General features: G+C 38.6%; 2 protein-coding genes across 2 annotated transcripts; one reads left to right on the forward strand and one right to left on the reverse strand.

Moving 5' to 3' along the window:
• Window positions 1–860: 860 nt before the first annotated feature.
• LOC147786510 (protein NUCLEAR FUSION DEFECTIVE 4-like) lies at window positions 861–2,582 on the reverse strand. The gene has a single exon (XM_087120472.1). The coding sequence runs from the start codon at window positions 2,580–2,582 to the stop codon at window positions 861–863; it is 1,722 nt and encodes a 573-aa protein (XP_086976598.1).
• A 1,492-nt stretch (window positions 2,583–4,074) lies between these two features.
• On the forward strand, window positions 4,075–9,660 carry LOC147786511 (uncharacterized). Its single transcript, XM_087120473.1, has 5 exons — window positions 4,075–4,326; window positions 6,084–7,064; window positions 7,789–7,965; window positions 8,601–8,728; window positions 9,342–9,660. The coding sequence occupies exons 1-5, from the start codon at window positions 4,075–4,077 to the stop codon at window positions 9,658–9,660; spliced, it is 1,857 nt and encodes a 618-aa protein (XP_086976599.1).
• The last annotated feature ends 3,091 nt before the right edge of the window (window positions 9,661–12,751 follow it).

Genomic DNA, 12,751 nt, shown 5'->3' on the forward strand with positions numbered 1-12,751 from the left:
TTGTAAGGGTGTTTCGTTCTCCTCCCCAACCGACGTGGGATCTTACAATCCACTCCCCTTCAGGGCCAAGCGTACTCGCTAGCACTCGTTCCCTTCTCCAATGAATGTGGGACCCCCCTATCAATCCCCCATTGGGGCCGAACATCCTTGCAGGCACACCGCCTCGTGTCCACCCCCCTTCGGGGCTCAACCTCCTCGATGGCACATAGCGTGCACTCCTGCCCCGACTCAATTCTACAACTCGCGTGAACTCCTATCCCAAAAATCGACCCACAAACGGAACTCGATCACAGTTTTGACCTGTACGCGCCACTGTCTTTAGCTCGGCTTAGCTTCAACATGACTCAGTGCTCCACGACTTCTAATGTGCTTATTCGGGTTGGATTAGGGTTTTTGGACTCCTTCCCTACGCTTTTGGCCCTTGGCCCTTCTAGAGCTATTTTTGACCTTATTGAGGCATTTTAGGTTAATATGAGTTATAAATGGTCAATTTAAATTATATTTTAAGCTAAAAATGAAATTACGAGCTACTATCCCATAGGTTATGTATGTTATATGTCTTAATATGTTGTCGTGAGTTAACAGTCATGTGATGCATGTAGTGGCAGCTCTATTTCAAAAGAAAAATATGGTCATTTCTGCTCATTTTTTTCGATATTTCATGTTCTGTCAACAAAAAAGTCTTATAATAAAGTTTTATGTTAATAATTTAATGAATAATCATATTAAAATGAAAATTTAAAAAATTAGGAATACAAATATTTGAATCTTCCCTCTCAGAAAATATCTTTCTCAAAGGACCCTATGGGTGTCCTCAAATTGAGTGCCCATGGGAGGTTTGAAAGATTAATGGTTTGGATTTAATCCTCAATGTTCTTCTTGTTATCTAAGTGATAGAACTCCATTTCCGTTTGTGGAATCCATATCTCCTCGTTAAAGTTCTTATACACATCCCTTTTGTAGAATTCTCGAGTCCGGTAAGCCAACACAAACATAATCACGGCTCCAAACAATGTCGCTGCAGCCAATATTGTGAAAGACCCACCAAAGCAATGAGCTCCAGTGCAAGTTAACCCCTTCCCCGCAATCTGCTTATGTTCACGTAAAGCTTCCATATCGTACAACTTCCCGACAACATCCACGTTCAGTATGTAAGACCCAAGTGGGGCTGCCAATTGCCCACAATTGAACAGCGTCGAGTAACGTTTAAGACCAAACATCTCAGATATTACGGCAAATAGCATTGGATTTTGAGCTCCAAATCCAAACCCAATAATTATGGCAGCTAAGTAGACGGAGCCTGGGAAAGGGTAGGCGATGAAAAGCTGGCCAATGCAAGTGATGAGAAAGGCAAAAGCAAAGGTTAGAGGACGAGGCAACTTGTATTTAGTCATGAGGGTTTCTGAGATGAAGCCAGAGAAAACTCGGCCGAAGAAATTGAATATGGAAACCCACGAAACAAGGATGCCTATGGCTCGTTGTGGGTAGCCAAGTGATTCCCCAACTTGACCTAGATTATCTATAGCGGCTAGAGAGGACCCACATCCAGAAAATGTAGCTAAGCAAATAAGAGCCATATCTTTGCTGAACACGGCTTGCAAGATAGTGAAATCCTCCCCTCTTTCAGGCTTGTTCCATATGTTTTGGCAACACGAGGGCGAAACCTCGGGGACTTCCGAACTGGCAGAGGTAGCGAGGGTAGGAGGGTTTTGGTGAAGCATGGAGACTGGGACAGAAGGACCAACGGTTTGCTTGTTGAGTTTGTAGAGCAACAACTCTTCTCTACATGCGATTAAAATGGGTACGCATAGTAAGCAAACCACAAAGGATGCGCCACCTACGTACCCAGCTTGAGAGAAAACCACTTGTTTTTGTGCAATGGTTAAAAACAAGATGAAAATGGCCAGAAGAATTGAGACGTAAAGTAACTGGTAAAACACTTTGAGTTCATCGGGATGCTTACGGATACGGATGGGTCGAATTGAGGGGAAAAGGATGAGGATTAGGAGAGAGGGGAGCCATGCGAAAAGAAGAACCAGATTGGATGGATCATCGTGGCCGTAAATGGCTAAATAAAGTTGGCTTATGATGGCACCTCCAATACCCACGTACCCTTTAAGAAGACCCAAAATGATCCCTCGTCGGTCGGGGAAGTTTCTCACGCTCGTCACCATAATGGCAGTGTTTGCCCAATTTGAAGAATTAGTACTGAAGCAAACCAGAATGAACATTTGCCAGAATTTTGGCTTGGCGATCCGGGCAGTTATGGAGAGCCAAATCAAGAAGAAGCCGGTGAAATTTTGAAATGCCCCAATTATGAAGAGAACCCACGTCGGAGTCACCTCCGCCAGAAGCCCCGCGATAATTCCGATGTTCGACCCGAGATCTTTGGCGAATCCCAATGTGTTAATTTGGGTTTGGCTGTAATCAAATTGGGTTTTTATGACTTTCGAATATGTTGGAAACACGTAAGTGGTGCCGTTGCCGATCATCATTATCAGTCCCGCGAATACACTAAACCATCGTCCTGCTACCACTTGTTTGATGAAAGCCCAAGCTTCTGATCCTCCCTTGTTGCCCATATCTTTTCTTGGTGCCAAGCAATTCAGTGCCTCACTCTTTTAAAACCAATTCAGTTCGGTAAATTTTAATGGACAAGAAGCCAAACTCAAACTTCCTCATCTCAACATAACCATTGTCTTTTTGTTACCCTAAAATAACCCAAAGCATAACTACATGCTCTCACCAAAATGAGACATTCATTCATTTGTAGGTTACAAGTTTAATCCCTTCTACTTTAATTAACATTTCATCAAAACTAAGCATTAATTTTTCTTAACCCACATTTAATTTCTAATTAATTTATCATTCTAATTAATTTAATTGAATGTGATGACACACAAATTCCCGTAGATACTCTAGACAACATTGAATTATCATGTTCCTGGTTTGAAGAAAAATCTTGCTTTCTGTATCACAAATAACAGATTCAGGAGAGTATATTCTTTTTGGTCCTAAAGATATTCAAATTCTTTCTTATGTGAAACATGTTGCTGTTGATATCCTGTTCTTTGGAAAAAAGAAAAGAATCCTTGTATGTTTTATCGGCTAGGGATGAATATATCAAGAAAATTGGTCATAATGCAAGCTCAACGTTTTGGCATGTTCGTTTGGGTTAGGTGAGTTTTTCAGTTGTTGCAGAAAATATCCACAAAACAACATCGTTCCTATTTAAAAAGATATTCAGCATGATGAGATTTGTCCAGGCTGTCAATATGGCAAGTCTCATCGTCTTCCTTTCCCAAGCTCATGGAGTAGAGCTTCAACAGTATTGAAATTCATCAATTCTGATCTTTTGGGTCCAACGCGAACAACAAGCTATACCGGCCTTCAGTACGTGATGGTGTTTGTGGATGATTTCTCTCGTTTCAGTTGGGCATACTTCTTAGAACACAAAAGTGAAGTTTTTTTCAAAGTTTATTCAGTTTTGTTACAGATGACCTATTTGTTTAGATTGTTGTATCTGATTAAATCTCCTTTATAGTTAAGAGTTAGATTTAGTTTTGATTTGATTTAATTTTAATTTGATTTAGTTTTGATTTGATTTAGTTTTTTATTTCTTTACTGGTTTGTTAACCGATTTTCTACCGATTTTTAGGTAGATTCTTTAAATATCTTTTTGTATTGTTTATATATACAGAGAGAGCATTCTTGCACTTCATAATATAATCTTCTTATCAACCATTCAATCACTCATTATTTCATTAACAGTTGGTATCAGAGTTATTTTCTTAAGTGATCGGTGAGATCAAAATGGAAGGAGAATCCAGTTTTTCAGCTGTTGCACCACCAGTCTTCGATGGAGACAATAATCAAATGTGGGCAATTCGTATGGAGAGTTATCTAGAGGCTTTGGATATTTGGGAAGTAATAGAAGAGGATTACGAGGTCCCTCCGCTTCCAGCAAATCCTACTGTAGCACAAATCAAAGTACAGAAGGAAAAGAAGACGAGAAAATCAAAGGCAAAAGCTTGCCTATTTGCCGCTGTATCTCAAATGATCTTCATACAAATAATGTCCCTCAAAACAGCAAAGGAAATCTGGGATTATATCAAGGCCGAATATGAAGGAGATGAGAGGATTTGTGGAATAAAAGTCCTGAATTTGATTAGGAATTTCGAGTTGCGGAAGATGAAGGAGTCGGAATCGGAGTCGGTGAAAGAGTACTCTAACAGACTTCTCAACACTGCCAACAAGGTGAGATTGCTTGGTTCTGTGTTAAATGATTCCAGGATCGTTGAAAAGCTGCTAGTCACTGGAATAGAAGTTTGTGATGGTGTTAATATAACACATGCGGAAGCAACTTGAATCTTAGGCACTTTTAGAACATCAATTATAGTAAATAACTAGCATGTTCACAAGTATTAAAACTTAATGAGTTTGAATACTAACCTTTTGTAGTTCAAATTCCTTTTTCCTCACGAACCGGTTTCGAACCACCACTAGTGTCTTCTCCACTATCCTCCGCCCTTAGAACGGGATTGTGGAATCCGGTGAGTGACTAGACTTGGGAGGGATTTTGTATATATGAAGAGAGTGTTTGTGAGAGGTTTTTCTCAAGGTTTTTCACCGAGAAGAACTTTCATGTACCATGATCACTCTATTTATAGAGTCATGTTTGCATGTTCATGCAAATTTGAGATCACCAAATTTTGATACTCAAAATTTCACTCAAACTTGTGGGGTTTATTTGGCAAGCATGCAAGTTTGGTTAAACAAAATTTTGACACCTCAAAATTCCACTGACATGAATTTTTACATTAAATGAAGCCAACATTTTGACTTTCTTCATTTTAATTCAACAATTAATTTGAATAATTAATTTCAAATTAAAGTAATATTAAATGAGTAATTAAACTATTTAATTAATATTTAATATTAACTCAAAAGCCAATCTCAATCAATTCCGATACATATTTGATTAAAATCTTTAAAACTTATTTAAATATCTCAAATTCTCTCTTTTTGTTTAATTCGTAAATAAAACAAAAATGCGGTTAAATATATCGTACAATGTAGCGCATATTATCTAATTTGAATTCGAACACTTCGAACTCACTCGTCACACTATTCTATTGTTTAGTTCGATATGAGCTAGCAGAGGGACCTAATGGACCTATAGATCATGGGCTCCAACGATCCAAGATTAACCCGTTAAACTCATTAACCTTGTTAATCAACAACACTCGTTAACTACTAGGACACTCCACTATAGCCTAGTAGTTGTACTCCCCTCACTATAGATATATTTCTGTCCATTTGATATAACCATGATTAGTAAGTCGATCCTTCACAGGTTGTTCGTAGCTAAAGCTGGGTCAATTAGCCGTTTTACCCCTGAAGTTGCTTCTTGTTTCTTATGTCCCACCGATCCTCTTATGAACAATTGGTTTGTGGTTCAACCAGTAAACCGAATCCCTCTCAGGCCAATGAGTGGGTGGGGCCCCTTGTTCAAGATCTGGAGTCAGTACTTAAGGGAACTACCTCTCTTCTATCCCTAAAAGTGGGTAGGAGCGAATTCCATCTTGCACCCCACGTCCCCAGCTATTCACCCAGTCTTACCCCTGAAATGGGAGGTCTATTGAGTCGGCAAACTTGAGCCACTCTCACCCATGCAAATCTAAGGATAATTCCGAATAAACAGGAGTTCATGGTTAGCTCAGGATTAAGATCGAGTTACCTAGGTCATCGAATGAAATGAAAATCAGTCTCAACAGTAAACAACATTATAAAGTGAGAGTGATTTTCTTCATGGTCCGATCTTATGCAATACTCATTGCATAGGATGCCCTCACTCACATGTCTTCACATGTACAATTTAGTGATCACATTGTTTATATCATATACAAAAGTGGACCGCATCCATAGTGTCCCCAGAATAAGGTACTCAAAGGATCTTCATGCAAATAATGTCCCTCAAAACAGCAAAGAAAATCTGAGATTATCTCAAGGCTGAATATGAAGGAGATGAGAGGATTCGTGGAATGAAAGTCCTGAATTTGATAAGGGATTTCGAGTTGCAGAAGATGAAGGAGTCGGATTCAGTGAAAGAGTACTCTGACAAACTTCTCAGCATTGCCAACAAGGTGAGATTGCTTGGTTTTGTGTTAAATGATTCCAGGATCGTTGAAAAGCTGCTAGTCACTGTTCCAGAGAAGTTTGAAGCCACCATTACTACTCTGGAGAACACCAAAGACTTGTCAAAGATTTCTCTTACAGAGCTCTTGAATGCTTTACAAGCACAAGAGCAAAGGAGGTCTATGAGGCGGCAAGAAGGGGTGATTGAAGGTGTGCTACATGTCAAGCATCAAAACAACAGCAGGTATAAAAACAAGAAAATTTTCAAAAATCAATCAACGAATGGAGATCCATCTGCCAATTATCAGAAGACAAAAGGAGGAGGTTTCGAAAAATCCTATCCACCTTGCTGCCATTGTGAGAAGAAAGGTCATCCACCATACAAGTGTTGGAGAAGACCTAACACCTTCTACTCCAAATGCAATCAACTTGGACATGAAGTTGTGATCTGCAAAGCCAAAGATCAGGTGAAAGAAGTAGATGCACATGTAGTTGATCAAGAAGAAGAAGAAGAAGAAGATCAATTGTTTATGGTCACTTCTTCCACAGGCAAAGAATCAAGCGAGAGATGGTTGAATGACAGTGGGTGCACAAATCACATGACATATGACAAGCAGTTTATTGAGGAATTAAGAGACACTGAAGTCAAGAGAGTGAGGATTGGTAGTGGTGAACACTTGGAAGTCAAGGGAAAAGGCATAGTAGCTATAACAAGCTATGAAGGTACAAAATTTATTCGAGATGGTTTATTTGTGCCTAAAATTGATCAAAATATCTTAAGCTTTGGTCAGCTACTTGATAAAGGCTCTAAAGTGTTGTTTGAGAATAAGCAGTCCTTGATCAGAGATGCTAGTGGCAAAGACTTGTTCAATGTCAAAATGAAAGGAAAAATCTTTTCTCTAAATCCGACGGCCTTTATATCTAGAGTTAGTGCCATTGAGATTTGGCACAAAAGACTTGGGCACTTTCATCATCGAGGTTTGCTTCATAAGCAGTCAAAGAAACTGGCAGGACTCGCTGACATTGTTGATGACATGCCTCTTTGCGGTGCTAGTAATTTTTGGAAGCAACATAGGCAACCCTTTCCTAAACAGGCATAGAGAGCCTCGAAAAAACTGCAGCTGGTTCGTACTGATCTTTGTGGTCCTCAGCGAACACCATCATTAAATGGTAATCTTTATTACATTATTTTTATTGCTGATCTAACAAGAATGTGTTGGATCTTCTTTATGAAGCAAAAGTCAGAAGTTGCGGGTGTATTTTGGAAATTCAAAGCCAGAGTTGAGAATGAAATTGCATGCTTGATTCAGACTGTAAGATCAGATAATGGCAAGTAGTACACTTTTGAAACTTTTAACAGGTTTTGTGAAGAGGCTGGAATTGAACATCAATTGACAGCACCATGCACTCCTCAACAGAATGGCGTTAGTGAAAGGAGGAATAGATTCATAATGGAGATGACGAGATGCATGCTTCATGAGAAGAATCTTCCAAAACGTTTTTGGGGAGAAGCAGCAAACACTGCTGTGTACTTGCAAAATCGAATATCAACAAAATCTGTGAAGAACCTGACACCATTTGAAGCTTGATATGGTTACAAACCTTCTTTAAAGTTCCTATGGGGGTCTTTGCTTCACTTACATTCCACAGGTCAAGCATGATAAGCATGACAAGCTTGACAAAAAGGCAGAAGCTGGCATCTTTGTTTGGTATAGCACTATATTCAAAACTTACAGAGTTTTTCAACCACACACTAGTCGTGTTATTGTGAGCCGAGATATTCATTTTATTGGAAATGCGCAATGGAATTGGGAAGAATTGACGAAGGTGAATCAGATTTCTAATGCACCAAACAATTTAATCTTTGGTAGCATGTTAGAAGAGTCTGAAGATGAACGACTAGAAGAGTCTGAAGATGAATGACAAGAAGAGTCTGAAGATGAACGACAAGAAGAGTCTAAAGATGAACGACAAGATGCTTTGGTTGATGAGATGCACGTGTCAAAGGAGGAGCTTTCGATGATCGAGAAAGACAAAACCTGGGAATTGGTTAATTGACCTCTGAACAGAAAGATAATTGGAGTAAGATGGATCTTCAGGAAAAAGCTTCGAGTTCACAACATCTAAACAAGAAGTAGTGTTAAAAGATCATGTATTTGTTTAGATTGTTGTATTTGATTAAATCTCCTTATAGTTAAGAGTTAGATTTAGCTTTGATTTGATTTAATTTTGATTTGATTTAATTTTGATTTGATTTAGTTTTTTATTCGTTTACTCGTTTGTTACCAGATTTTCTGCATATTTTTAGATAGATTTTCTAAATATCTTTTTGTATTATTTGTATATATATAGAGCATTCTTGCTCTTCATAATATAATCTTCTTATCAACCATTCAATCACTCATTCTTTCACTAACAAGTTTAAGTATGCTGTAGAAAAAGAATTTGAATTGAAAATCTAGTGCTTGCGCACTGATAATGGAGGGAAATTTCTTTCAAATGATTTGATGGAATACTCCAAGGAGCATGGGATTCAGGGTCAACTGACTTGTCCAGAACCCCCGCAACAAAATGGGGTGGCTGAGCACAAGTTAGCTCATCTTACATCAGTTTGCTTGTCTTGGCTGCATGCGAGGAGTCTTCCAAGAGAGTTATGGGCATCGTTTTTTCAAATAGCTTGTCATGTTGTAAATGGCTGCCTCCATGGTCAGGGACAGAATCATCACCATTCGACCTAATTTATCATCGTAAATCCAAAGTGAGTTATTTTCGTAATTTTGGGTCTATTTGTTATGTTCATGTACTGAAACATAATCGAACTAAACTTTACCCAAAAGACAAGAAAAGCATTTTTGTTGGCTATGATACTCATAAAAAGCGTTGGTGGGGTATGGATTTGGAAACAAAGAAGGTTATTGTATCTCGTGATGTGGTGTTTGATGAAATTTCATGTTACAAAGACGATGCAGATGGCAGCAAAATTATAACTCTATTGCACGCTTTCCTAATGATTCTACGTTAGGGAGAAAGAAAATTTTCAATTGCGACAGACATTCAAGCTGAGGAGAATACACAAGCCACTACAAATATTGAGGTTGACACAAGAAAAAATCCTCAAAGACAGAAAAAGTTACGAGATCATTTGTCCGATTTTGTAGTTGACAATTTTCTGTTCTATCTTGTTTTTTTATGGGAGATACAAGGGAAAATGAGCCGAAGTTGTATAGTGAAGCTAAAGGGATTTCAGAATGGGAAAATGCAATGATGGAACAAATTTCAGCACTTGAAAAAAATGACACCTGTGAGCTTGTACCCAAGTCTCATGATGCCGATTCAATTACTTGTAAGAGGGTTTACAAGTTGAAGAAAAAAGCTGATGATAGAATTGATAGACACAAAGCTCGTCTTGTTGCTCGTGGGTTCTCTCAGCAATATGGTCGAGACTATGATGAGGCTTTTAGTTCGGTTGCAAGGATGACATCATTACGGACAATCATCTCTTTAGCTGCTAGTAAAGGCTGAAAGTTATGGCAGCTTGATGTGGAAAATGCTTTCTTTTACGGAGAGTTGGATCGTGATATTTTTATGGAGCAGCCGCAAGGATTTACCTCTAAGGAATATCTTGATTATGTGTGCAGACTTAAGAAGACATTGTACGGACTCGAGCAAGCTCCTCGTGCTTGGTTTGGTAAGATTGCTCAATATCTTAATTTTTGTTGTTTTAAGTCTTCATGTGCTGATTCGAGCTTATATGTTAAGAAAAAAACAACTGTATGCACCTTGCCCTTACTTTAGGTTGATGACGTGATTATTACTCGTGATGATATTTTTGAAATCAGTAGTCTCAAAGATGTCTTGTCTGTTCGTTTTGGAATGACAAGATTAGGTGAAGCTGATTGTTTTCTGGGTTTGGAAACTAAGAAGTGTGATGGTTATTTTCTCTCTAAAAAAGAATATATAGCATGTTTATTGCAGCGGTTTCGTATAGAGAATTCAAGAGATAAAATTACTCCTATATAACCAAATCTCAAATTAGCTAGAAATTAAGGGAAGTCATTAGAAGATGGTACATTCTTTCTGCACCTTGTTGGTAGTTTATTCTATTTAACTATCACAAGGCCAGACATTTCTTTTCAGTAGGAGTTATGTCTCAATTTATGGATAAGCCACATGAGACTCATTTAATTGCAGCAAAAAGGATTCTTTGTTACATCAATGACATTCTAAATTATGGATTCATGTATGAGAAATCAAAGTCATTTTTCTTAAGTAGTTTTGTGGATGCTGATTGGGCTAGTGACGTGAACGACAGATGCTCCACAACAAGTTTTTGTTTTACAGTAGGCTCAGCTGCAATTTCATGGTGCAGTAAAAAGCAAAGCACTATTGCTTTGTCCAGTTGTGAAGCAAAATATGTAGCTGCTACAATGGCTACTCAAGAATGTTTGTGGCTCAGGAGGCTTATTCAAGAAATGGTGACTACTCTCAATCATCCCACTCAAATTAATTGTGATAATCAAAGTGCAATAAAACTTGCTGGAAATCTGGTGTTTCATTCTCGTTCGAAACATATTGAAACTCATTATTATTATGTTCGAGAGAAAGTGTTATTGCAGGATGTTGAATTGAAAAATACATACTAATAAGCAAGTTGCAGACATATTTACTAAGCCACTTGTCAAAGTGAAGTTTGAGGTTTTTCGTAAGACTCTCGGAGTTATTGAGAAATAAGCTTGCATTAACGAAGGCTGCAGAATTTAGTGTAACTTATTGCTAGTTTGAATTAATCAAGTTATTCATTTCTATTAGGAGTCTGTTAGCTTTATTTCTGCAAATAAATTAGTTGCACGTTAAGTAGTTTGGTGCAAATCGGTTCAGTCTTTATAGAAGTTATTTCAGTTTAAATAGAAGTCTTACCATTAGTAAAATACACCTACAGTACAACACTTCATATTTCAGTTTTCTCTGTATTGTCTTTCTTGAGTAATAATAATTTCAGATTTATTCATGTTTTTTAGTGTTAGATATTGTGTCATGGTTCTCTATCCTTTAATTTAAACTCTAAGAGTTCCCTTATGCCGCCAAGCTGTGAATGACTCGTGACCTACGAGGAGCTACCTCAAGAATGGCTTATGGGACTACTTGGTATCTTACCTAGGAAGTGAGCTGCAACCCCCTAGGTCCATAATAGTCCACCTCATCGGGGAGGGGCTACCCTTCCCTTATCTCATCCAACTAAATGGTCTGTACGACATGGGCTCGCGTTTCCCATGCAAAACGGCTAGGAGCAGTGGATTCTAATCGGGAATCCCTGGTCCCTCATGAAGCTAAGAGACCGTTCATACACTTGCAGCCTAAGGGTACTCCTAAGGTGGTTTGTATGTCGTGGTGGTTTATTAGGCTTCTATGACTTGTCATTCTAACCACAAATCTCTAGACTTAACATAATACTGGATAATGAAAACTAAGTGTGCGTGCAACTATTTTCTAGCATCATCATACATAATTCATGTAAAATAAAAAAATACATGCTCAACGGAGCGATAACATCCATCAAGCTTCCGGAGCACAAAGTTCACAAATTCTCATCTTCCTTTAACCATGAATTAAACACATACATATATAACGGAAGTTTAAAGCATAAGTGCAACACTCAGACGATTCTCATAATGCTTCACATATTACATCCAAACTCGTAATAATCACATTACTAAAATTCAGTCATGGAAAGCTGCCACCTAAGGTAAATTCACTAGCATGCATGCATTCCAAGCAATCCCTACGAGTATTGCTTCCTAAAAATCCGGTGACTTACATGATTGACGCATGCCCTTCATTTAGCGTTTCTACCCAAATAGCATTTCTAAAAATACTGATTTTCTCCAATAAGGTCCTAATTCACATAAAAACATGGTTAGGATTAGAATGGGGATAAAAATCGGACAAATAGAAATCGAACGGGCCTAAAAGGAGCTTACACGCACCTTCCGCGCGCCCCGAGTGCCCAGGAGGATTCCAATCGCAGGTCTCACACGCGAGTCACGGACTAGGTTTTGGATGGCAGTTAAGGTTGGACAGCGGGTCGACTGCTTCGCTGGGTTGTGGATCGTTACTCGAGTTAGTGGGTTGGGTCAGACCGTCTTAGAAAGGACAAAGCTGCATTGCTCCACGTGGCATACGAATCGTGGCTCCACCCAAAACTTGACTCGTGTCCCTCTCTGGTCTCGACACGTTTCACCTATCGCCTCCCTCCCCCCCTCCCTCTCTAATCAAATTTTTGGTTAGATTTTTTCCCATTTTCTCTTTTTTCATATCTTTTGATCCAGAATCCAAATCTGATATAGTTTCGTCGGTAAAGTTATAGACCGTGATTTAAACTGGGTCTGGATATTTTTTTTCTTAAACTTTACTTCAACATAGACCAAAATAAGAGAGTTAAAAATAGGTCGTTCGCCTCCTTATAGTTCTTGGAAAGAGACCTCGAAATATCGATATCAGTCACATTTCCCGGGCAAGTTTCTTCACTGATCTTGTAGAGAAATCCTCCTATATGAACATATTCACGAGTCGCAAATGGTGGTCTTGGATCTGAAGAATACCAATAACTCACCTC

Source organism: Cucurbita pepo, chromosome 20, assembly GCF_057944985.1.
Source record: "Cucurbita pepo subsp. pepo isolate OVF chromosome 20, ASM5794498v1, whole genome shotgun sequence".
Taxonomy (NCBI): Eukaryota; Viridiplantae; Streptophyta; class Magnoliopsida; order Cucurbitales; family Cucurbitaceae; genus Cucurbita; species Cucurbita pepo.